Consider the following 25,273-nt stretch of genomic DNA (forward strand, 5'->3'; position numbering starts at 1 on the left):
CGACCCTAGACTCCCAAGGCCAGGCCGTGGAACCACCTCTCGGGCAGCGCCGCCGAGCCAGCCGCGTCCATTAAAAAGCAGCTTTTGTGCCCCTGTACCTCACTGCGGAGACTCGGGGGAGTCGGGCACCACATTAACCCCTTCAGCTTTGTTCTTCTTTTCACGTGTTGCTTTGAATCCCCCCGCCCCGCCCCCCGCTTCTTTCTAAGCATTCATATGGCCATTTTTGTTTTATGTATCTCGGCTCCAAAGCCTTGGTCTCCATCCCGCGCCTCGAGAGCCCCAGATTGCTTTTCCAGGGCTGAGGAGTGGGGCCCCGACAGGGGAGGAAGTGTCCGCTTTAAGAGAGGGGGAGGCAGGGGCTCCGGCGGGGCGGGCGGGAGCGGGAGCGGGAGCGAGCGGGCGGGCGGGCGGCGGTGGGCGGGGGGCGGCGCCGAGCCCCGTGCGTCAGAAGGGGCCCGGTTTTCGCACCTTGGCTGACGTCAAAGCTGCAGCGGAGCTGCGACGCCGTGGCCCGCCGGTGCGAGCGCGAGCTCAGTCGTGACTCGGAGCCCGCGTCTTCAGACTCGAGCTCCGCTCTCCGCTCCGGGGCAGGCGTGGCTGGGGGCTGCAGCCTCTAACTGCGTCCGGCTCGGGACGGCTCACGACTCCCGGGGACCCCAGCGTCCGCCGCGGAACCGGAGCGAGCGGGAGAGCGCGCGTCCAGGTCCAGACTTCGGTCTTCCCTTCGGGGGCCCGGACGGAGGAAGACATCCCGTTGGCCTCCGCGGAGGTGAGGTGAGCAAGGGCCGCCGCGCCGCGGGGGCGGGCCGGGGCGGCGCGCGGCCCGGGCCCGGACGACGCCCGCAGGCGGGGCCTGCTCCGTCCTCGCCGGGCGTCCCGAGGCGCGAGGCGGCCTCCTCCCCACTCTCGGGGCTCCGCGATCCCCTCGCGGAACTCCGGCTCGCAGGTCTCAGGCTCCCCGCCCCTCCGCGTCCCTTCCTCCCTCCCCGGGGCTTGGCGAGAGCTGGGCGGGCGGTCCCGGGCCGGGCCGAGGCGGGCCGGGCTGCGGCGGGCTTGAGGGGACGGGGTGGGCCCGGGGTCCGCGTGGAGGGAGCGGGGTGGCCGCGGGGGGCCCCGGGAAGGGTTCTGCGCCCACTCTCGGCGCTCGTCGGGGCACCTGCGCGGCCGAGCCGGCGGGTCGCCGTCCACACCCCCCTCGCCCGCGTCGGGAGCGGGGGTCCCGGGCGAGGCCTTCTCTCCAGCCGCGGCCCGGAGTTGCATTTTGGCAACGTTCGAAGTGTGGAATTGGTGAGTGCGCGCGCGAGTGCGTGCGTGCGTGCGTGTTGGCTCGGTTTGGGGGGGTTTGGGAGAGTGCGTGTGTGATCTTTTTTTTTTTTTTTTTTTACGATCGGCGTGCAACAGTTGTGCAAATCCGGTTGAATCTCGCCGTTGTCATGACTTGGGTTTTTAAGGCCCTTTTCCAGCTTTTCGGACTTGGTGATTCTAGGTAGCGCGGAGGACAAACGCGGCTCCCGAGGCGCCAACTCGGCGTTCGTCCCCGGATGCAAGTGTGAGCACGGCTTATTTATGCAATTTATTTACTGCGGTTGTTACCCGCACGGGGCACGAAAAAGCCCGTGGAAACCTCAGCAGAGGAAGGCCCGTTGAGTAACTGTTTCGGGGGGTGGGGGGGGGGGTGGCTACGCATCGTTTTTCTTTTTCCTTTTTCTTTTTTTTTTTTTAAGAGAAGACACATTTTTGTAAGTGCTTTTTATTGTTTTCAAAATCGTATCCTCATTAGTGTGTGAATTAATTGCACAAAGAGGTTACGTGGTGATATTTCTTCTGTACGTGCATATAATGTGCTTTGATCAAATTCACTCCCCCCCCCACGTCAAAATTTTTATACGTGTTTCACACGAACGTGGAGTATTTATTTTCCGCATTGTGTGTGAGGTTGGTTTTTTTTTTAACTAATATATCGGTGACTTTTTTTTTTTCCTATTTTGTTTGAAATCCAAGCATAACAGGGCAGAGAGAAACTCGTTAAAGATTTGATTACGTATCATTGCAGTGGCCAGCCTATTGGCTGGAAAACTAAATTCAGGGTAGCAACCGGTTTCTGTAAAATATTGTTTATGCTGCTTAATAAATTGAGGCAGTGTGTGTTTTTTTTGTTGTTGTTGTTAACGCTGCAATTTGCAACCAGTTAGTGAATTGTGAAATTAATTTAGTGGCTCACGGCTTGCATTTATTAACTATGAAGTGAGATAGCACGGGAAATGCCAGAATTCATTTTTTGAAGGTATTGTTTTGAAAGCCTTGTTTAAACTGCGCATGTATTTCTGTGTGTGTGTGTGTGTGTGTGTGTGTGTGCTCTTGTGTGTTCACACCCACGCGCACTAGCTTTTAATATAAAATGCATTGTTCCTATGGTGTCATGCTAAACAAATTTTGAAGTCACTAATTCAAAATACTGTCAGCACTCAATGGGGATGATGCAATTAAACTGAAGGTTAGTTTTGCACTTTTTTTCTTTTTCGAATAGTGATACGGTTTATTGCACTGAATTTGGTTTCTAGTTGTTTTCACCTAAATAAAACAATGAATTAACATTTTTTTTAAAAAAATACATAAACATTTAATGGAATTTTAGAGTTTAAAGCTGGTCAGATTGACTGTCTACACTGGGCCAAGAAGAATATACCTTGTCATCTCAAACCTCAGTTTCCCCGATTTGTTAATTAGAAATTTTCTTGCCTCCTACCTTTAAGGCTGTTGGTATTTAAATGAAGTAATTTAAGTGAAGCTGTTGTCTAGGTGCCCAGCTTTGATTAAGTGTTCAAGATTAGCTATTATTATTTTATTTAGAACTGAATAGAGATGTCCAGGATGTTGTCACCAGGGAAGAGCCTGCATCGCATGAATAAATAAAAAATAAGAAAAGGAAGGCAGAAAGAGAAAATTAGTGAATAATGTTTGTAAATGAACTGATGTCAAATTATGATGTGAAAAGAATATTGTTTGGCTGCCTTTTTTGATTTGTTCCCTAATTGTTTTTCTGCTGTTAGACAGGTAATTTAATTTTTTTTTTCCTGGGGAAAAGAAAAAAAAAAAAAGATCTTCATGGTACTCCTGCCTCAGGAATACATGCCTGTATTACAGGCATGTGCCCTGATCAGATCCGTTTGTCTTACATTTCTTTTTTAAAAATAAGATTGTTTTCTTTTGTTGTTTTTTTCTCTCAACTTGATTTTTTTTGGGGGGGGTGACTGAAACACATTTTCTGTGAAAATTCTGGATCTAGTTGGCTTTTGTTACAGTGCCATACGCTAAAACCCCAAAGTCATTTCAACAATATTTTTATTGTTTTTAATCTCTTTACCCTGCACAGATATCAGATGTGCGAGAAATAGTCCAAAAAAAAAAGCGGGGAGGGGGGGCGGCAGGGGCTGGTAGTGCTGATAATCTTTGTTCAGTGTCCTGGATTGGTTTATGAAATTTTAAATGTTACAAAAACAAATAAGAATGTGAACATTGTAATTTTTAAAGTAGAATTCTAATTTTTTAAAATATAAAAATAAAGATTTTTGTTGAAAAGACTTTAACTGGGTGTAACAGCTATAAGAAGTTGGAAAAGATATCTTAAGCATTAATCATAATTCTCTCAAATTTGAAAATGTCTTTAGATTCTTGGTCTGCTTTAGAGCAGTAAATATGGAAACTTGTTGATTTTGTGATAATGGTTTGCGAAAAAACATCACTTGGAATTTAATTTATTTATTAAAATAAGACAAAATATTCCAAACTATTGTGTAAAGAGCACCCATTCTAGCCTTAAGCACATGTGCATTTATATGTTTAAGGTATTAAGTGTGCGCGCGTGTGCATACACACATGCCTGCATGTGCACACGCACTTGTTTTAAAAATCCCTTATCTGACTTACTGATAAGTGATCTTACCAGATAATATATTATTACATCTTACACCGACAAAAATGAAATTCAATATGATCGTTAAACGTTCCATTTTAGAATTTTATGCGATGATGTGTAAAGGTGCTCGTCACATGAGTAAGTGAGAATGGGAAAAGAACACGCAGTAAAAATAGGTTTAGAGCAAAGAATATATGGCATGTTGTTGGCAACTGGTGGGATATAAAGCTGATTTTATTTTAAATTATTTTTTCATACAACTGATTATATATGTTGTAATTGTGCTACTGTAAGTACGTTTTAATCCTGTAATCAAAATTAATAAGAGGCACTTTAAGGTAAACAGTTAAATTCCCTGCTTTCCATTTAGGAGCCTAAATGAGACTATTTAAATTTGAATATTTTGAGTAATAACTAATTCTCCAGTAATTCAGGAAATGGTTCTGAGTAGTTTTAGCAAATTCTTAACCATTTCAAAAGCTTCTTGAGTAGTAGGAAGCCACTGTTCTAGAATTGTCTTAAAATACTCATTGAATATACCTCTTTGATAAAGAAAAAAAATCACACCCTAAAATTACATGTAAATTCTTTAGTCCGTTTTTGAATTTTGCCATAACAGAGGTCTATTTTGTCTCTTAAATTCTCAAATGAAACCTTAGGTTTAGCCAAACTGGCTTATTTACTATATCCAAATGTATCTGTGTTCTTGATTTTGTACCTACATTGTTCCTTTGAGTATCTTTCCTTCCCATTTTCCAAAATTTGCTTTAAAAGCCGTACTTACTGACTTTTGACCTCCCTGATCACTCCTGCTGAAGCTAAGTTTTTTTTTTAATGGAATCTGTTATTATATTACTGGTATTATTATTTATTATTATATTTATTCTTTATTGGCAAAGGGAGATCCAATTTAGGACTTCCTACATGCTACGCAACAGCTCTACTACTAAGTTACATCTTTACTCCTGTACTTATTTTTGTGCAGGCATTTTTCAACCCCTTCTTCATATTTAAATTAATTTTTTATTTCCTTTTTTGAGTTTGTGGTAACAAAACTTGTCTCATATTTGTCTATCCCTCAAAGTTCGTAGCACAGAGAATTCTGCACAGCATAGGTGCTTAATAGATATCCTTGATCAAACAGAGATATCACAGTCTTTTAAATGATATAGGTATACTAGAAGTTTTGGTTCCCTAAATCAAGTTAGGACTACACTGCATCTTGTTAATGTTGGAATTATTTTTAAACCAGTGGGTTCTGGGAAGGATGAACACTTTGCCAACAACAATGCAGAGAAATTAAAAAATCCTTCTGCTCGATCATTCACTGAGATAGATCATTCACTGAGATAGATGGACATCAAGGAATTGACAGTATTTTTCACTAAAATGAATATTGAATGCGACAGTTGAGTTGGGGACCTAGATTTAATTTCACCTACGTATTTCTTGGAAAAGGTTTCTCATAGAACTTACTTTTAGGTGTGACAGCACTTTTACACAACCTAAACTTTGGAGCACAGTTGCTCCTTACATTTTTGTTTTTACAGATACTGTTCCCAGGCCCAGAGGTCTGAAATGTTTGGTGGTGAGTTAGGCCAATTGTGGTACACCTTAAGAAATTATGTGGACGTTCAGGGTATAATGTACTGTGTGTTGAAAAGTTAATGCTCTTTACTATTATTTGGAAACATGACTTTTTTTTTTCAAACTTCGGTGTGACTTGGGGATACTTGTTTGGTCTGTTAGTCTGTTGAATATACATGCACTAGTGGGATTTAATATCATTAACATTTTTAAATTTTAATTTACAGGTGTTTATCAAGACTCAATACATCGACTGAAATACCTGTACTTTCCTGCTTCGTGTAAGTCATTTGTTATTTTATTAAAAAAAAAAAGTCAAGTTCTAGCAGAATTCAAAGTTTATATAAAAAGACCTTTGTGCCAAGTAGTATAGCCCCAGATCTCAAAGAAATGATCTTTATACTAAGAATTTTATTAACTCATAGAAAAAGTGATAACCTGTTTTATTGAATAAACTTTGAAGTACTTGGGAGTATTTTCACTGTAAAGTAATGTGCACGTGCCTGACTTCCATCGATGACCTTGAAAGGGATTTGATTTGGTAGGTTTTAGGGAGAAATCAGGCATGTGAAATTTTAAAAATATCAACCCAAATCAGGCATGTGAAATTTAAAAAATAGCAACCCATGCTGCTGGTTTGTGATAACCCATTGCCACGGCAGGAGAAACCATAAACCTGGCAAGTGATAAGGCTAAAATGCTTAAAGGATGTGAGAGGTAGTGTTTCAATTGTACACTATACCCGACGGCAGACTCATTTTTATTTTGCCTTTCACTCATTGCTTGTTATATTTTTAATAACTGAAATAATCATCACGTAATTATATGTCAAGCAAAAATTGTGATTAAAAGTAGGTTTAATTTTTAGAAGTTTCTTCTAGAAATTCCCTTATCTAGCCAGGTGTGGTGGCTCATACCTGTAATCCTAGCTACTCAGGAGGCTGAGATCTTGAGGATGAAGGTTCAAAGCCAGCCCAGGCACAAAAGGGCCTGAGAATCTTATCTCCAGTTAACCTCTAGAAAAAGGGGAAGTGGACCTTGGCCCAAGGGTTAGGACAGTAGCCTTGAACTGAAGAGCTTAGGGACAGCGCCCAGGCTGAGTCCAAGCCCCATGACCCACAAAAAAAAAGCCTTATCTATGCAACTTAGAAGTTTTGCTTCATTTTAACGTTTCTCAGATTAATAAATGAAGTAAATTAATGGTGCTGTGGCACGAAGTGGTAGAGCGCTAGCCTTGAGTTGAAGAGCTCAGGGATAGCGTCCAGGCCAAGAGCTCAAGCCCCACGACTGACCAAAAATAAATAAAAAAATAAGTAAATGAGTTAAATTTATAGAAAAACAATAGGAAAAATATCAGTTTAAAGTAATCTCGTGTGTTATTTCAGATGCTGATTTAATTGACTTTTCCCTGTAAGTGTGAGAAGTCGGAAGAACCAAGCTTCTCAACTGAGACTGATAGGTAAATGAATGTTATGTTGGAATTTTGATTTGATGAAGCTTTTGTATTCTCATCTTACTGCTTTTAAGGCTGTGATTTCATTTTTCACACATTGATGTTAAATTGAAGCTTTTTAACTGCTTTTTAACCTTACTTAGAAGTACTTATTGCCAGGCACCGGTGGCTTATGCCTGTAATTCAAGCTACTCAGGAGTGAGATCTGAGGATCCCTATTCAAAGCCAGCCCGGGCAGGAAAGTCTATGAGATTGTTGTCTCCGATTAACCAGCAAAATGAAGCTGAAATGGAGCTGTGGTTCAAGTGGAAGAGCAACTTCAGCTGTTAGCAAACAAACAAACAAAAACACCTGAAGGACAGTGCTTAGGCTCAGGGTTGACGCCCTAGTACCAGCACAAGACAACAACAAAAACCTCATATAACAGAGCAGATCTGGTACAAGTATGCGTGGAACATACTTATAATACTAGTGCTTGTATGGCTGAGGTAGGAAACTTCAGAAACTTTGAGGTCAGCCTGGGATATATAAGAAGACTTTTGTTTCAAAAATCTAACAAGTACTCAAAGCACATGGAAGGGCTTTTATGATAGACAAGAGTGTTTAAAATAAAATTAAAAACTGGGAGGGGAGATCAGGATTATTATGGTTTGAAGCTAGACCTGGCAAAACGTCACCAAGAGAACTCTTTCCAGTTTCAGCAAACAAGCAGGGTGTGGTGATACCTGTCTGCAATCTCAGCTATGTGGAAGATATATAGGCTGGGGGTGGGGGTCCGGGGTGGGGGAGAATCATAGAATAGTGTGAACTAGTCCAAGGCAAAAGCAAGACCCTATCTGAAAAATAACTAAAAGCAATAAGGGACAGGGGTATGGCTGAAGTGGTAGGATGTCTGTCTAGCAATTAGGAGCACCTGAATTCAGTACTAGAGGAAGAAAAGACCTTGAAAAAATTATTTCCAGCTCTATAGTTTTAAGAAACCAGTAAGAGCCAGACACTAGTGGCTCTTGCCTGTCATCCTAGCTACTTAGGAGGCTGAGATCTGAGGATCACAGTTCAAATCCAGCCTGGACAGTAAAGTCTGTGTCTCTTTATCTCCAATTAACCACCAGAAAACTGGAAGTGGAGGTGTGACTTAACGTGATAGAATACTACTACCCTTGAACAAAGAGCTCAGGGACAGTGTCCAGGCCCTGAGTTTTAGTCCTGTGACCACACACATACACACACGAAATAGCAAGAACAGTATACTGGTTTTTGCTTGAAATAATCATAATTACACATACATGTGTCAATAAATATATTACCTGTTTATCAAAGTTACCTGAGGAGAATTTAAAATTCTGAATGATAGGCACCTGTTCAGGGCTATTGAGGAATTGTGATCTTTAGCATTTAGTATGAATTAGAAAGTACTGCAGTATGTAGTGGTATAGAATTATAATTTTAGGTAGATGGAAACGAGAAAACTATTTGCTGAGATATACTATCAGGAAAGCTTTTCTAATATGTTTTTGATTTTTGTACTTGTCAGAAGAGAATGGTCTTGCGTTTGAGCGGCGGTTTTTTATTAACTTAGTTGGATTTGCCTGTTTTATGAGCTGAACAGAAACTGCCCTAGGCATCTAAACTGTCATATAGAGAATTAGACATGGGACATTTAAATAATTTTGAATTTTGTATAGAAACATTATAGGAAAAGTTAACTCCATAAGAGAAGGATAAATATACTGTCATCCTATCTTAGTGACACTGATTAAGATTCATCGTATTCACAAAGTGACATGTTGAATTGAAACCTCTTTCTATATTTAAGGATTATGAAAAATAAATTATTAAAAATAGTTTAGCCAGGTTCATGCTTGCAACCTCAGCTACTTAGGAGATTGAGATCTGAGGTTCACCATTCAAAGCCATCCTGGCAGGAAATGAAACTATTATGTCCAGTGTATCACCAAAAAGCATGGAGCTGTTGCTCAAGTGAAAGAGTACTAGCCTTGAGCACAAAACCTCAGGGACAGTACCTATGCCCTGAGTTCAAGACCCAGGACTGGCACACAAAAAATGATTTATCTTTAGAAATTAAATACTGTATTCTGTGTTACTGAATCAGTTCCTAATAATGTCAGTAAGCTGCCAAAAATTGATAAGAAATTTTGTCATTTAAGTCTTCAGTGGCAAAAAAGCTGATTAATTAAGTGTCTTATATCTGCTTTATAAGTGGCACTGTGGCTCAGGTGGTAGGGCGGTTAGCCTTGAGCTGAAGAGCTCAAGGACAACACCCAGGCCTAGAATTCAAGTCCCACAACTGACACACACATAAAAATCTGCTTTGTATACTTGTCTGACTACTATTAGCAATAGGACTAGGTGGGCTGGGTGCTCATGCCTGTAATCCTAGCTATTCAGGAGACTGAGATCAGAGGATCAACGGTGCGAAATCAGCTGGCGCAGGAAAGTCCATGAAACTCTCATGTCCAGGAACCTACTCAGAGAAAGCTGTAAGTGGCACAGTGGCTCAGGTAGTAGAGTGCTAGCCTTGAGCAAATGAAGCTCAGGGATAGCACCCAGGTCCTGAGTTAAGACCTACAACTGAAACAATAAAAAGAAAAATAATAATAGGTGGTGGGGCAGATCTATAATCTTCACCTTCAGAAAGCCAAGACCAGAGGACCTTGGGTTTAAGGCTAGTCTGGGCTTCATAGCAAGCAAAACCTTATCTCAGAAAAACAACAAAACCAAAACCCCCCCAAAACTGGGCTTTTGAGTCATTTTTCTCATAGTAGTAAGGAATTTTGATTTTTTTTTTCTACTTTCAAATAGTTGCACTTTTTTTGCAGTTTGGGGGTTGGAAGAGAGTAGCCACCTGCCTTTGGTTACTCAAGATGCAGAAGAGTCAAGGATATTGCAGCTATTGCCGTGTGCAGTACAGTAACCTGGAACAGGTGAGAGGTTCCACTAATATGATGATACCTTAGAAGATCTTAGTCGTGAGCCTCTCTTCTTTTATACTTTGCTAAATTCATTTGCTCATTCATGGAAGAGTAGATGGAAATCTAGCTCCTTTGCAGATAAACTGCTTAAATTGTAGCACTGTACCCATGAACAAAATGGAGTTTGACTTTTTTTTTCAGTGCTTACAGCTTAGTACAGTAGGACAGAAAATGAGTCATATGAACTCAGCACACAGTGTGTCAGGTTGCCAAAAATTTTACAAGGAAAAAGAAAATAAAAGGGGTGTTATTTTAAGTTAGGTGGCCAGGTAAGACCTTTTTTTTTTTTTTTTTTACAAAAAACAAAAACCAACCCAAAACTTGACATTTGAGTTAATATTTAAATCAGGTCTGGTGGCAGGTTTGCATGTATATGGGAGAAGACCTTCTAGGTAGATAAAAGGACAGAGACTCTCAGGCACAAGACTGTTCGTTACCCTAACTGAAAACCAAGAGGTGAGACCAGTGTCGCAACAGTGGGAAGGGAAAGAAGGGTGAGATACTCTGAAACTGTATAAGTTAAGGTAAGGACTGTACTTTATTCAAAGTGAGATGGGAACACATGTCTGTGTTCTGAACCTAGGTGTGAAATTCTCTAACTTGTGCTTTAAAAGGGTCATTGCTGCTACTATCGGGAAGAAAAATTGGTGTGATGGTTCTTTTACATTTATTTTTATTGAGATATAATTCTTGTGCTATAAACATTTCCCTTTTTAAATATGAAATCCAGGTACTCGTTCAGTAAGTACACAGAAATATACTAATTCTAGAACATTATCATCACCCCAAGAGGAAACGCTATATGCATTAAGCAATTTTCTGTATTTCCGTATTATCCTTAATTTCTGGTAAACACAAATCTACTTTCTGTTTGAATAGATTTAACTATTATGTATATTTTATATTAATGGAATCATATACTGTGAAATCTATTGTGTAAAGCTTTCTTTTCTAATCAGCATAAGATTTTTAAATGTTCATCCATGTCATAGCATGTATTATTGCTTCATTCTATTTTATGGCTGAATAATATCCCATTATAATAATAGTACCATATTTTGTTTATTCATTCAATTAATGGATGTTTAGGTTGTTTTTACTTTTTTTGGCTACCATGAATGTTGTTATGAGTATTTGCATACAAGTGTTTGTGTGGATTTATGTTTTCACTTCTCCTGAGTAAATATATAGGAACAGAATTGTTGGGATATGGTAACTGTTTAACTTTTTTGAGCAATCGCCTTACTGTTTTCCAAAGTAGCTCTATTATGTTACCCCCAGCAATGCATGAGGATAATTTCTCCTGATCCTTGCCAGCACCTTTTTCTTTTAAATTATAGCTGTTTCTGTGGATGTAAAGTGATACATTATTGTGACTTTGATTTGCATTTTCTTAATGTCATTGAGCTTGTTTTGATGTGCTTATTGGCCACTTGTGTATCTTCTTTGGATAAATGCCTATTAAAATCAGGTGCCCATTAAAAACACTTTTAAAAAAATTGTTGAGTTGAAAGTCTTTTATGTATTCTGTGTACTGGACTCTTGGAAGAGACAGGATTGGCAAAACTCTTCTCCATTCTGGGTTGTCTTTCTACTTTATTGACAGTGTGCATTGATATGTAAAAGTTTTTCTGAGTATGGTGGTACATGCCTATATGCCTATGATCCCAACACTTAGGGAGGTGGGACCAAGAAGATAATTCAAAATTAGCCTGGGCTACATAGTTAGACTTCAAAAAAATTTTTAGGGCTTTTTTTCTTTTTTGAGGTCTTACTATGTAGTCCAGGCTAGTCTCCAATTTTTTGATCCTCCTCTCTTAATCCTAGTGGGAAGGAGAGGTATGAGTCACCACACCCAGCTGAATGTACCGATTTTGTTTTGTTTTGTTGTGCGCTTAATGTTAAAGGATTGTTCAATGTAAAATCATGAAGATACATGCCTATACTTTCCTCTAAGAAGTTTTATAATTTCTCTTACAATTAGGTTTTTCACTATTTTGAGTTAATTTTTTTGTGTGTGATTGCATAGAGGTAGGAGTCTAGTTTTATTTATTCTTTTGCCAGTCCTGGGGCTTGAACTCAGGGCCTGCCACTGGCCTTGGGCTTTCTCAAGGCTAGAACTCTATAACTTGAGCCACAGCACCACTCCTGGCTTTTTTCTGTGTATGTGGTATAAAGGAATTGGACCCAGGACTTCGTGCATGGTAGGCAAGCACTCTACCACTAGGCCACACTCCTGGCCTTCAGTTTCATTTTTGAGCCTGTGGCTATATTCATGCCATTTGATGAAATGACTATCCTTTTTCCATTGCTAGATCATATGGTAGTTCTCCATTGGATTGTCTTGCTTATCTATTGAAAATCAATTGACTACCTAAAATGTAGGAATTTTTATGTCTTTATTTTCACTTCTATTCCATTGGTCTCTCTGTATTAACTTAATTCTGGAACTACACAATCTTTAAAAATACATCTAATTGACATAGTAATTGTATAGGATGTGCAGTACTTGTATTCAGTGTTTAATGGTCGGATCACTGGACTTGGCATATCTAATGCTTCATTTGCCATTTTTGTATTGGGAGCATTCAAAATCCTCTCTACTGTATATCGTGAAACATGTAATAAATTGTCAATCATAGCTACCTTGTTGTGCTATAGAATGTTAGAAGTTGCTCTGCCTACCCATGTATAGATCTGTGTCTGTTAGCCTTCTACCCCACACCCTCCTCAGGCTCTGGTAATGATTATTCTATTTTTTTTTGACAATATGTACTTTTTAGCTTCTACATGTGAGAGAATGTAGTATTTGTCTTTTTGTGCCTGACTTACTTCCCTTAACATAATAAGCTATGTTCTATGTATGTTGCTGCAAATGATGATTCTATTGATTTTTTTGGTGTGTGTGTGGGGATGGTATTAGAATTTGAACTCAGTGCTAGCCAAGTACTCTACCACTTAAGCCAAGTCCTATCCCCAGGATTTTATTCTTTTTTATGGACGAATAGTAGTCCATTGAGGGTATATCTATTTACATACACTCACACACCTGTGTGTTTATAAACATATGTGGTATATATGTGATATATATGATATACATGTGGTATGTGCATACTATATGTATTATAAATATTATATGTATAATACACAGTATACATATTATATGTATAACATACATATAGCATGTATATATCATAGTTTCTTTATCCATCTGTGAGCCCCTAGTTAAGTCTATTTCTTGGCTGTTATAAATGATACAGATAAACATAATATATACACGTGTCTTTAATGTACTGACATCATTTCCCTTGAGTTTGTAGTGAGTTTGCTAGATTATATGGTAGTTCTAGTTCTCATTTTTGATTCTAGCTTTTTGTTTTGTACATTGTTTTCTGTTAAGGCTGTACTAACATATTCCCATTGGTAGTAGGTGAGAGGTTGTTTTTTTTTTAATCTATGTCCTTGATAGCATTGTCATATTTTTCATGATAGCCATTTGACTGGAGTGAGAACATATTTCATTGGGGATTTGAGTTACATTTCCCTGATGATGACTGATGTTTAGTGATGATTAAGGGTGATTAGAGATGTTGAGCATTTTTTTTTTCATATACTTGTTGGCCATATTCTTTTTATTTTTTTTTGTCAGTCCTGGGGCTTGAACTGAAGGCCTGAATACTGGCCTTGCACTTTTGTGGTCAAGGCTAGTGCTCTTTTGTTTGAGGCATAGCTTCACTTCCAGCTTTTTAGTAGTCAGAGTCTGATAGACTCTCCTGCCTAAACTGGCTTCAAACTGCAGTCCTCAGGTCTTTGCCTCCTAGTAGCCAGGATAACAGGTGTGAGCCACCTTTACAGTTGTCCAGATAGCCATATTGAATTTTTTTTTTGCCAGGCCTGGGCTGGAGCTCAGGGCCTGAGCAATGTCCTTGGACTTTCTCAAGGCTAGAGCTCTACCACTTGAGCCTCAGCACCACTTCCAGCTTTTTTCTATGTATGTGGTACCAAGGAATTGAACCCGGGTCTTCGTGCATGCTAGGCAAGCACTTTAACCACTAGGCCAAACTCCCGGCCGGATTTTTTTTTTTTTTGGTTGGTTGTAGGACCTGGGCCTGGGCATTGTCCCTGAGTTCTTCTGCCCCTTGAGCCACTTCTGGGTTTCTGGTAGTTAACTGGAGATAGGCATATCATGGGCTTTTCAATGCCTAAGTTGGCTTTGAACCAGGATCCTCAGATCTCAACTTCCTGAGTAGCTAGGATTTCAGGCATGAGCCACCATGCCTGGCCAGCCATATTAATTTTTTTTTGCCAGTCCTGGGGCTTGAATTCAGGGCTGAGCATTGTCTTTGGGCTTTCTCAAGACTAGAGCTCCACCACTTGAGCCACAGTACCACTTGTAGCTTTTTCTGTGTATGTGGTATTGACTGAGAAATTGAACCTGGGTCTTTATGCATGCTAAGCAAGCACTCTAAAACTAGGACAGACTCCCAGCCCCCAGCCATGTTAATTTTTATATCCTCTTTTGAAAATGTTTATTCAGGGCATTTGCTCATTTTAAACATTGATGGTGATGATGATGATTGCTCATTTTAAACGGTGGTGGTGGTGGTGGTGGTGAAGATTTTACTGTTGAGTTGTTTAAGTACCTTGTGAGATTCTGGAAATTTAACCCTTGTTGAAGGTTGTAAATTTTTCTCTTGCTATACAGGGTGTTTCTGTCAGTCTCTGCTACGATTTGAATGCAAGGCTTGTACTTGCTCCTGCCAAGTCTTCTTTGCTTTAAGTCTTTTTTAGGTCTTTTTTGCTTTAGGTATTTAAAATTATTAATTAAATTAATTTTTTTGAGGCAGTAATATGGATTGAACCTAGGACCTCACAATTAGGCAGGCTACTACTCTAGGTTTTTGTTTTTGTTTTTGCCAGTCTCGGGGCTTGAACTCAGGGCCTGGACACTGGCCTTGGACACATTTTGCTCAAGGCTAGTGCCACTTCTGGCTCTGTCTGTGTATGTGGTACCAAGGAATCAAACTCAGGGCTTCATGTATGCCAGGCAAGCACATTACCTCTAGGCTACAATCCTGGCCTCATCTTCACTTTTTGAATACCTGGGATTACAGGCAGTACGGTCAATGGCCTGTAGGGTATTTCTTCTCCCTTTTGCTTTATTTCAAGTACAGAAACATTTTAATTTGATTTAGTCTAATTTGTTGAATTTGCTTTTTGGATGTGAACTCAAGGCCTGGGCACTGTCCCTGAACACTCTCTCTCTCTCTCTCTTCCTTCCTTCCTTCCTTCCTTCCTTCCTTCCTTCTTTTTTTTTTTGCCAGTCTTGGGCTTGAACTCAGGGCCTGGGCACTCTCCCCGAGTTTCTTTTGGTCAGGGCTAGCATTCTACCACATCCCAGCATTTTCTGTTTATGTGATACTGAGGAGTCAAATCCAGGGCTTCATGCCTGCTAGGCAAGCACTCTACCAGTAAGCCACATTCCCAGCTCCTAGGTTTTGCTTTTTGTTCCCTATGATTTTGGTATCATATTAAAAAAACTCACAAAACCAAAAAACAAACAAAAAAACCTCTTGCCTTAGACCAATGTTCTAAAGCAGTTCTCTTGTATTTTCTTCTAGTAGTTTCATACTTTTGAATCTTAGATTAATTCTTTGATTCTTTTTTTGAGTCGATTTTTATGGTATTTTTTTTTGTTGTTGTTTTTGCCAGTCCTGGGCTTGAACTCAGGGCTTGAGCACTGTCCTTGGATTTTCTCAAGGCTAGAGCTCTACCGCTTGAGCCACAGCACCACTTCCAGCTTTTTTCTATGTATATGGTACTAAGGAATTGAACCTGGGTCTTTGTGCATGCTAGGTAAATACTCTACCACTAGGCCAAACTGCTGGCCTCGATTTTGATGTTTAATGAGACAGAAGTCAGCCAGGTGCCAGTAGCTCGTGCCTCTAATCTTAGCTACTCAGGAGGCTGAGATCTGAAGATTGTGGTTCAAGCCAGCCTGGGCAGGAAAGTCTGTGACTTTTACCAACAATTAATGACAGAAAGAACCAGAGCTAGAGCTATGGCTCAAGTAGTAGAGTGCTATCCTTGAGCATAAGAAGCTAAGGACAGTGCCTAGGCTTTGAGTTCAAACCATAGGCCAGCAAAAGAAAGAGACAAAAGTCTCTTTTGCATAGAGTTACTTGATTTTCCTAGTACCATGTAGGTTTTTGTTCTGCTGTTGGGTTCCTACAAGTTTGTAGATTATTTCTGGATTTCTATGAATTTTCTTTGCTTTATTGTCTCATCTTAAACCCAATACCATGCTGTTTTGGTTACCATAGCTTTGTATTATATTTTAATTATTTTTCTGTCCTTTTTCTTTTTATTCTTCCAGGCCTGAGGCTTAAACTCAGGGCCTGGGTACTATCCTTGGACTTTCTCAAATCTGGTGCTCTTACCACTTGAGCCACAGCACCACTTCTGTTTTTTTCTGTGTATGTGGTACTGGAAAATCAAACCCAGGGCTTCATGCATGTTAGGCAAGCACTCTACTACTAGGCCACAGTCCTGGCCTGTCTTTATTCTTTTTACTCAAGATTGCTTTGGCTATTTAATTTTTGTGTGTGTGGTTTCACATAAATTTTACATTTTTTTCCTAGTCTATTGAAATACTGGTATTTTGATAGGAATTGCATTTATTTTTAGGTACTGTGGAAATTTCAGCAATATTTTTTCAATCTGTGAACATGATATATTTTTTGTGTCCTCTTCAATCATTTTCTTCTGTTTCATAATTATTGCAGAGGTCATTCATGTCTTTAATTAAAAGATAGCATTGTGAATGAGATTTCTTTCTTAGCACTTTTTTTTTTCCTGATACTGAGGATTGAATTTAAGGCCTGTGCTCTCACTCAGCTGTTTTGCTTATGGATGGTGCTCTACCTCTTGAGCCATGCGTCCACTTCTAGCTTTTTTACTGGTCAGTTTTAAGATTAGAGATTTCTTTCTTAGCACTTTTTTTTTTTCCTGATACTGAGGGTTGAATTTAAGGCCTGTGCTCTCACTCAGCTGTTTTGCTTATGGATGGTGCTCTACCTCTTGAGCCATGCATCCACTTCTAGCTTTTTTACTGGTCAGTTTTAAGATTAGAGTCTTCTCGATTTGTCTGTCCTGGCTGGGTTTCAGATCTCGGCTTCCTGAGTAGCTAGTGTTACAGGCATGAGCCACTGGTGCTTGTTGTTCCTTTATTTATTTATCCTTATTTACTTTTTTTTTTTTTGCCAGTCTTGGGGCTTGAACTCAGGGGATGGACATCTCCTTGTGTTTTTCTCAAGGCTAGTGCTCTACTACTCAAGCCACAGCAGCACCACTTCCAACTTTTTTTTGTGGTACCGAGGAATCGAATCCAGGGCTTCGTGCATGCTAGGAAGCACTCTACCACTAGGCCATGCTCCCGGCCCCCTATTTATTTATTTGTTATTATTTGATTTATTTTATTTTAATTTTTTTGTTGGTTGTGGGGCATGAACTCTAGGCCTGGGTACTATCCCTGAGCAATTCAGCCCAAGCTAGTGCTCTACCACTTGAGTTACAGAGCCACTTTGGGTTTTTTAGTGGCTAATTGAGATAAGAGTGAGTCTCGTGAACTTTTCATGTCTGGGCTGGCTTTGAACCAAGATCCTCAGATCTCTGCCTCCTGAGTAGCTAGGATTATAGGTGTGAGCCACCATTGCCTGGCTCCTTTTGTTTTTTGGGAGTAATGATTTGGGTGTATGTGCAGTACTGGGGCTTGACCTCGGTGCCTTGGCACTGTTCTTTATGTTTTTCTGTTGGAGAGTAGTGCTCTGCCAGTTGACCCACACCCAGACTCCCAGTTTTCTTGATGGCTAACTAGAGGTAAGAGTTTCATGGACTTTTCTGCATGAGCTGGCCTCGGACCTCAATCCTTAGATTTTAGTGTCCTGAGTAGTTAGGATTACAAGTGTGAGCCACTTGTGCCTTGCTTGAAATTGGCATTTTGAATTCCTATTATTATATTAGATGCCACTTTTTTTAGAGCTCTTAATTTACATGATTGTGTATTCTACTAGTGTCTCATATTTATTTCATTTCTTTTTATTGAATTTATCCTGTTATTATTTTACAGTGACCCCCTATCTTTCTCTTTCCCTCCTTCCCTTTCTCCCTCCTTTTCTTCTCTGTGTTTTTTCCCCCCCATTCCTGGCAGTTGAATTCAGGACCTGGGTGCTGTCCTGAGCCTCTTTGTGCTCAAGGCCAGCACTTTTATCACCTGAGCTACTGCTGACTGTCTCTGTCTGTCTTTCTACTGTTATTGGAGCTTGAACTCAGGGTCTTGCGCTCTCATTAGGCTTTTTTGTTCAAGGAGGGTATTCTACTACTTGAGCCATTTCTTCACCTCCGGCTTTTTGCTGGTTAACTGGAGATAAAAGTCTCCCAGATTTACCTGCTCAGGCTGACATCAAATCATAATTCTCAGATCTCAGCTTCCTTAGTAGCTAAGATTACAGGTATGAGTCATGATTTCTTTGCCTACAGTGAATGTGTGCATGTGCGCGTGCCTTGGGGCTTGAGCTCTGGGCCTGAGCTCTGTACCTAAGGTCTTCAGTTCAAGGCTGTAGCTACCGCCCTCCCCCTGGAGTCACAGCACCACTTCTGGTTTTCTAGAGGTTAATTGGAGATAAGAGTCTCAAGTTCTTTAGTGCCCTGGCTGGCTTTGAACCACAATCCTCAGCTCTCAGCCTCCTGAGTAGCTAGGATTATAGGCGTTGAGCCACTTGTGCCCAACTTGAGGTAATCATTGTGTTCTCTCTGTTTTCGTGGTTTCAGCCCAGGCTTGCCTGCCATTTGATGGTTTTGCACCTTGGTGAGGTGGCAAATAATGGCAGGGAATGTATGATGGAGCAGAGGTGTTCACTTCATGGTTAGGATGGAAGAGACCTCACAGGGCCCTTTGGGAGTGCTCCCAATGACCTACAGCCTTCCAGTAGAGCCTCCCTTGTGAAACTCCCTTGGTAACACCAGGAAGAAAAGCATCCTTCAACACATGGGCCTTTCGAGGACACTCCTAATGCACAGAGGACTTGTTTTGTTCTAATCTCTTGGCAACTCCCTGAGCTTTCTGTAACTGAGTGTTCATATCTTGTTGAAGATTTTGGAATTTTTCAGTAGTTATTTTTTTGAATAGATTTTCCTATCCTTTTTGTTTTTTTCTCTTTTAGATTATCTATGATGCAAACACTTCTTTGATAATAATAATCCTCTCTCCTAAGACTTGTATAGGCTTTCTTTGTTACTTCTTTTTTTCTTGGTTTTTGAATCAGGGACTTGTAATAGTCCAGGGTGGCTTTGAACTTGATTTTCTTTCTTAATTTTAGCCAAGACTTATTTTAACATAGCAGGGTTAAAGTGGAGAGAACTAGAAAGAGTTCAAGACTACCATTTATTTTGGGTGAATACTTCTAGATTTTTCAGGTGGTGCTTAGCTAAGGAATGGTACAGAGTGAAGTCAGTTCTTTCTATGCATGGCAACTTTACAGCTCCCCATCTGAGCTCAGGGTCTATAAGAGCTGCAAGCTTCTCTTGTATCTGATACTTAAGGTCGTTGGTGTGGGTAGGATCCCTTCTAGAGGTGAAGCTCGTGATTGATATTGTGGATTGGGGCTATAGAGATTTTATGCTTAGTTCTCTCCTGCTATCGTTTAGACTTGTGCTGGTAACTTGACTACTAGTTTGGTGATCTTGGAAGATGTGAAAGAAACTTTATGAGATAAGGGAGATATCTGATCATTGGGAACATACTGTGGAAGGGGAGAGTGGGACCCCAGATTGTTCTTTAATTCTGTGTGTATATATGTGTGTGTGTGTGTATCTAGTAGAACAATTTTGCTACATGATTCCTTCTACTGTGATTTGTTTCTTGCCACAGGCCTAAAAGCCACTGGGTAAACCAGGCATGTATTGGAACTTGTAAAACTGTGAGCCAAAGTAGTAAACCCTTCCCCCTTTAAAGTAGATTATCTCAGGAAATGGAAAGCTGACTAATGCACCTTCTTTATAAGGTCACTGGAATGTCCGTGCTCAGCAATGTGTCTGCCATATCTCTACCTAACTTGGTAGCTGTTCCCTCAGACACTCTAGTAAAATAGTTGTGTTTGTTTTGGTGATTTTTTTTTATAAAGATTTGTTGTATACGTCTGCTGTGCTGTCTTTTTCCACCACTCACATTGTTGAGCACTGCATCTTTGTATTAATTTTTACAGTCTAAAAGTTTGAATCCTCTAATTTTGTTTGAGTTCTCTAATCTTTTTCAGGATTGTGTTGGATACTCTTGGTCCCTTGTACTTCCATGTGCATTTTAGATCATCTTACTAATTTCTGCAGGAAGCCCAGCTGTATTTTGACAGGATTGTGTTGAATCTGCAGATGAATTGGAGAGTATCCATCTTAGATTAATTTGATAGAGCGTCCTTAAAATCTTGGAACAGTATTACAGTTTTTGGAGTACAAGTTGCATATATACATTAAGCTTATTTGTATTTTTATTCTTTTGTAAATTTTATTCTATTGTAAAAATAAATTGACTTATTAGATTTGTTTTTACTTGTCCATTGCTAATATACAGAACTACAGTATACTTTAAAAATAATTTTATATTATGCAACCTTGCTGAGCTAGCATAGTAATTTTTTGCTGATCCCTTACAATTTTGATTCCTTGCCCTCTGCAAATTTTCCTTTTTGTGTGTGTGGGGGCGGGCAGTCATGAGGCTTGAACTCAGTCTGGGTGCTTTCCCTGAGCTCTTCAGCTGAAGGCTGCTGCCCTACCCTTGGGCCAAGCTCCACTTCCCATTTTCTAGAGGTTAGTTGGAGATAAGAGTCTCAGGTCCTTTTGTGCCTGGACTGGCTTTGAACCTTGATCCTCAGATCTCAGCTTCCTGAGTAGCTAGGATTACAGGTGTGAGCCACCACATCCTGTTATATTTTCCTATTTCTTTTCTAATCTAAGTACCTTTATTTCTTTTTCTTGCCTAATTTCCCTTGCTAGGATCTCTAGTATAATCAATATTGAGTAGAAATAGTGAGGATGGACAACCTTGTCTCTATTAATTTTATGGAGAAAGCTTTTTTTTCTTTCACATTAAGAATGATGTTTATTAGGTTGAGAAAGTAGCCTTCTATGCCTCATTTTAGAGTTTTATTATGCTTTATCAAATGCATTTCATCAGTATGTGTCTTTCCTTTAGTGTTTTTATATAGTGGATTACCATATTAGGTAGCTTAGGTTACCATAATAATAATATAATGGACTGGTGGCTTAACCACATTAAATTTATTTCTTAATAGTTTTGAAGGCTAAGATAAGAAGTCCAAGATCAAGTGCTAGCTGATTTAGTTTTTGGTGAAGCCTCTTTCTTAGCTTATAGATGGTAACCTTCTTACCGGATCTTCACTTATCAGGGGAGAACATGCTTTATCTTCCTCTTCTTATAAAGCCACTCGTCATGTCAAGTTAGGACTCTACCCTAAAATTTCCTTAACTTAATTACCCTCTATACTAAAAACCTTGTCTCTAAATGTAGTCATTAGTTGTTAGAATTTCAGTCTGTGACCTCTGGGGAGGGACATGGTCCGTCTGTTATTCGGCTAGCTCCTACTTGTTCATGGTGTATAATCCTTTTTTATATGTTGTTGAATTTGGTTTGCTAATATTCTGTCAAGGATTTTATTTATGGTATTACAAGGAATGTTGGTCTGTAGCTTCCTTTTCCTGTGATGTCTGTGTGTGATTTTGGTATTAGGTATTATCAGTTTCATAGAACAAAGAGAGTAGTGTTCTGTTCTCTTTCTGTTAAGAGTTTATTAAACATTGTTCGTGGAGATTTGGACAGAAATTTTTATGGTAATTGTAGGTATAGTTTTCTGACCAAGGTGTGGTTAACTCAGAGTTTTTCTTTATGGTCCATACTGTAGAATTATGTCTCAGATTAAGTAGTTAAATGATGTTGCAGTTCTACTATGCTAAGCTATTACATCTTAAATAGTTAAAATAAGTATATAGTATGTAAAAATTCTGCTGTGTGGTGGCATTTGTTTTATTTAATAGTAATCACTTAAGTTCATATTAAGAAAAAGTTTTCATTATTGTGATTTTTCCCCTCATTTACTCTTTTTAAAAGAAATACTTTTTATTCATGGCAGATAATAAATCTCAAGGCTCACTTTAGTATTTCACTCATGATTGGAAAATTGTTTAATTACCTGAATTGAAGATTACTTGTTGAACCTCGGACAGTGGTACAACATTAATTCTTTAACTTCAGGTTCTACTCAATGAGCATTTAGTGCATTTTTTGCCTCACATTTAAAATAATTTTTATTCATTTGGATACTCTTGCACTAAATTGACATTTAAAATATTCTGTTGATGACAGATAGAATGATCTATATTAACTGTAAAAGCTTGGGAAAAATACATATTTCACGGCTTTGGAAAACTATTAAGGCAGTGAAGTAGTATGGGGTTTAGATCTAGGGGAATATCCAGTAGAAGCAATGGAAGCCAAAAGAAAGAAAACAACTGCCAACCTAGAATTCTCTACTCACTAAGTATATCTTGTAAAAGTAAGGTAAAATAAAAATATTTTCAGGAAACAAAAATTAAGGGAATTTGTCACCAGCAGACCCTCACTAAAGGAAAAACTTAAAGGAGTTCTTCAGGCAGAAGGAAAATGATTCCAGATGGAAGCTCAGAGATAACAGGAAGTAATGAAGAACAATGGAAAGGTAAATATGTAGGCAATCTAAATAAATTATGTTTATGGGATTCATAGCAATACCATTATAGATTGGGAGGGCAGTAAATGGAGTTAATGTCTAAGGATCTTACATTGTTCATTAAGATAAAAGTTAATTTTAGACTTCAGTAGTTCAGAGTTGGTTATTATAATTTTGTTACTATAATATTCTAGAAATAGCTAATATATTATATAATATAATTAATATACAATTATATAATATAATATAATATATAATATATAGCCATATATTATATATTATGTAGGCGAAAGCAACTGAAAATAGATTAAAAAACGACAAAAAGCTTAAATCCATGTATATCCAAGCATTAAGTAAAAATAGATTTAATGCTTGAATTAAAAGACAGTTTCAGTGCTGAGGCCAGGGAGGGTCTGATAACTCAGTGGCAGAATGCTTGCCTAACAGGGGCAATCTCTAGTACCAGAAAAAGAAATTGAAATATTAGTATTTTTATCAGAAGTTCTGTATATAGAAATAAAGATAAAATGACAAAAATAAAAATTAGATAAGCAAAAGGCTATGGTTTATACATAATATTATGGACATAGAGAACCAAAAAGATATATAGATTAAAGTATTAAAATAAGGGCATTGAAAAGGCTGTTGAAGCTGGATGTAGTGATGTGTGTTGGTAGTTCTACTTACTTTCGAGACTTGAAACAGAAGGATTCCTGATTTCATGAGAAAAGGAATTTTGAGATGGCCTGAGCAACATATGGGACACTTTGGCTTATAAAGACAAACACCCAACAAACCATATGTACACACAACTAACAAAACTGTTGAACCAACAGAAAAAGCAATTGGATTTTGATATGTAAATGCCATGTAGAAAATAAGAGTTAAAGAATGTTTTTACAGTAATATCCCAGACTATCGAATCCTAAGGAATAGTTATAACAGAATGTGCCTAAAATCTTTATTAAAACAATCTGTAAGCATCGGGTTGGGGAATTTAGTTCTGTGGCAGAGTTCTGCCTTAGCATCGTCCAGGCCCTGGGTTGATCACCAGCACCAAGGGAGTGGGAGGCCTGTGAACCTTGAAGGAAATTCTCATGTACTTCCATTGGAGGAAGGAGAATTGTAAATACCTCCTCAAACGTTATTTTTATCCACTGAAATTGATTTCAGAAGAGGTTTTTTTTTTTTAATGAAAAGTCAATCAAAAAAACAATGGGCTACATGCCTATGCTTGTAATTCTAGCTACTCAGGAGGCTGAAATCTGAGGATCAGCATTTGAAGCCAGCCCAGGGAAGGAAAGTCCACAAGACTTATCTCCAGTTAATCACAGAAAAATCTGTCAGTGATGCTGTGGCTCAAGTGGTAGAGAGCTAGCCTAGAGCCAAAAGGAGCTCGGAGATAGTGCTCAGGCTCAGAGTTCAACCCTCAGGAACAGTAAAAAGCAAAAATAAAATGAAAATCCTAAAGATAACCAATATAGTCTTCAAGATCAGTGTGAGAGGGTATATGCTGCCAGGTATCAGACCTACTAACCTGTGGTCAACTGAGACAAAGCAGTTTCAAGTGCAATGTGGTGGTTGGATTTAAAAGTGGCCCTGTAGAGCAGTGAAGACAATTCAGTTGGATACTCATTTGTGGAAAAACGAAACTTTTATTGCTGAATGGCCCTGTAGAGAAGAATCAATCTCAACTGACATAATAAAGAAGCAAATAGGTGAAACTCTTCATGACTTACATAAGGAAGAATGTTATCTGGCCTCAAAAATTGCTATGTAGCAAGTACAAGGTCCTCAGGTCAGTCTCAGCATTGCCAAAAAAAAAGTACAGGAAGAAAAATATATGCTAGGGGGCATCACAGTTAAGAAAAAGTGGAAAATAAAAGGACAAGCTGAAGAGAGGAAGATGAGCCTTGAAATGTATACAACTGAACATAAAGTTTATGTCCAAAATAAATATGGAATTTCTACAAGTGGATAGACAAGAAGACCATTTGAAAAGCAGGAAGAGACACCAGGGTTTGGTAGTGCATGCTTATAATCACAAAAGTATATCAAGTTCAAGGCCAACCTAGACAACTGCAAGACCTGGTCTAAAGTAACAGCAGCAGTAGCAGCAGCAACAACGAAACACAAAAACCAGGATGTGAAAAGATCAATCATAAAAAGGCTGTCCCATTGGCTAATAAGTATGGAAAACTATCCAAAAATTTCAGTTTAAGGGAACATGGATACACCATTGACCATTCATAATAGCTAAAATGAAAGACTTGACAATACTAGGTGTTGCTCTACTTCCAAAGAGCAGTACTACGATACAGACTATAATAGAGGTAAAATTGAAACATCCACTTGGAAGACTGGTCTCTGATGAGTACTAAAGCTGCAGATACAGTTTATACTCCAGAAGCTTTTACTCCTAGTAATATATCCAGAATATGTATGTATTTGCATCAGCGGACATGTATTAAAAAAGGTTCTTTGAGCATCATTTGTAATGACCAAATGCTGGAAACAACCCCACATCCATCAAGAATTAGAGTGA

General features: G+C 39.2%; 1 protein-coding gene across 4 annotated transcripts in view; it reads left to right on the top strand.

The window, feature by feature from the left end:
• The first annotated feature begins 689 nt into the window (after positions 1-689).
• Positions 690-25,273, top strand: part of Zdbf2 (zinc finger DBF-type containing 2) — a 53,585-nt gene continuing 29,001 nt past the window's right edge. For 2 of the 4 annotated variants that reach the window (XM_090354680.1, XM_090354678.1), the window contains exons 1-4: positions 690-777; positions 5,734-5,787; positions 6,892-6,965; positions 9,800-9,904. In XM_090354680.1, coding sequence (XP_090210806.1) covers positions 9,845-9,904 — 60 coding nt within the window. In that variant the 5' untranslated portion in view covers positions 690-777; positions 5,734-5,787; positions 6,892-6,965; positions 9,800-9,844. Of the gene's footprint in view, positions 778-1,216; positions 1,291-5,733; positions 5,788-6,891; positions 6,966-9,799; positions 9,905-25,273 lie in introns of those variants that run through there. The other 2 variants (XM_090354679.1, XM_090354681.1) reach the window with 2 other exon arrangements.

This window comes from Megascapheus bottae, chromosome 21 (genome assembly GCF_031878675.1).
Source record: "Megascapheus bottae isolate mThoBot1 chromosome 21, mThoBot2.hap1, whole genome shotgun sequence".
NCBI lineage: Eukaryota > Metazoa > Chordata > Mammalia > Rodentia > Geomyidae > Megascapheus > Megascapheus bottae.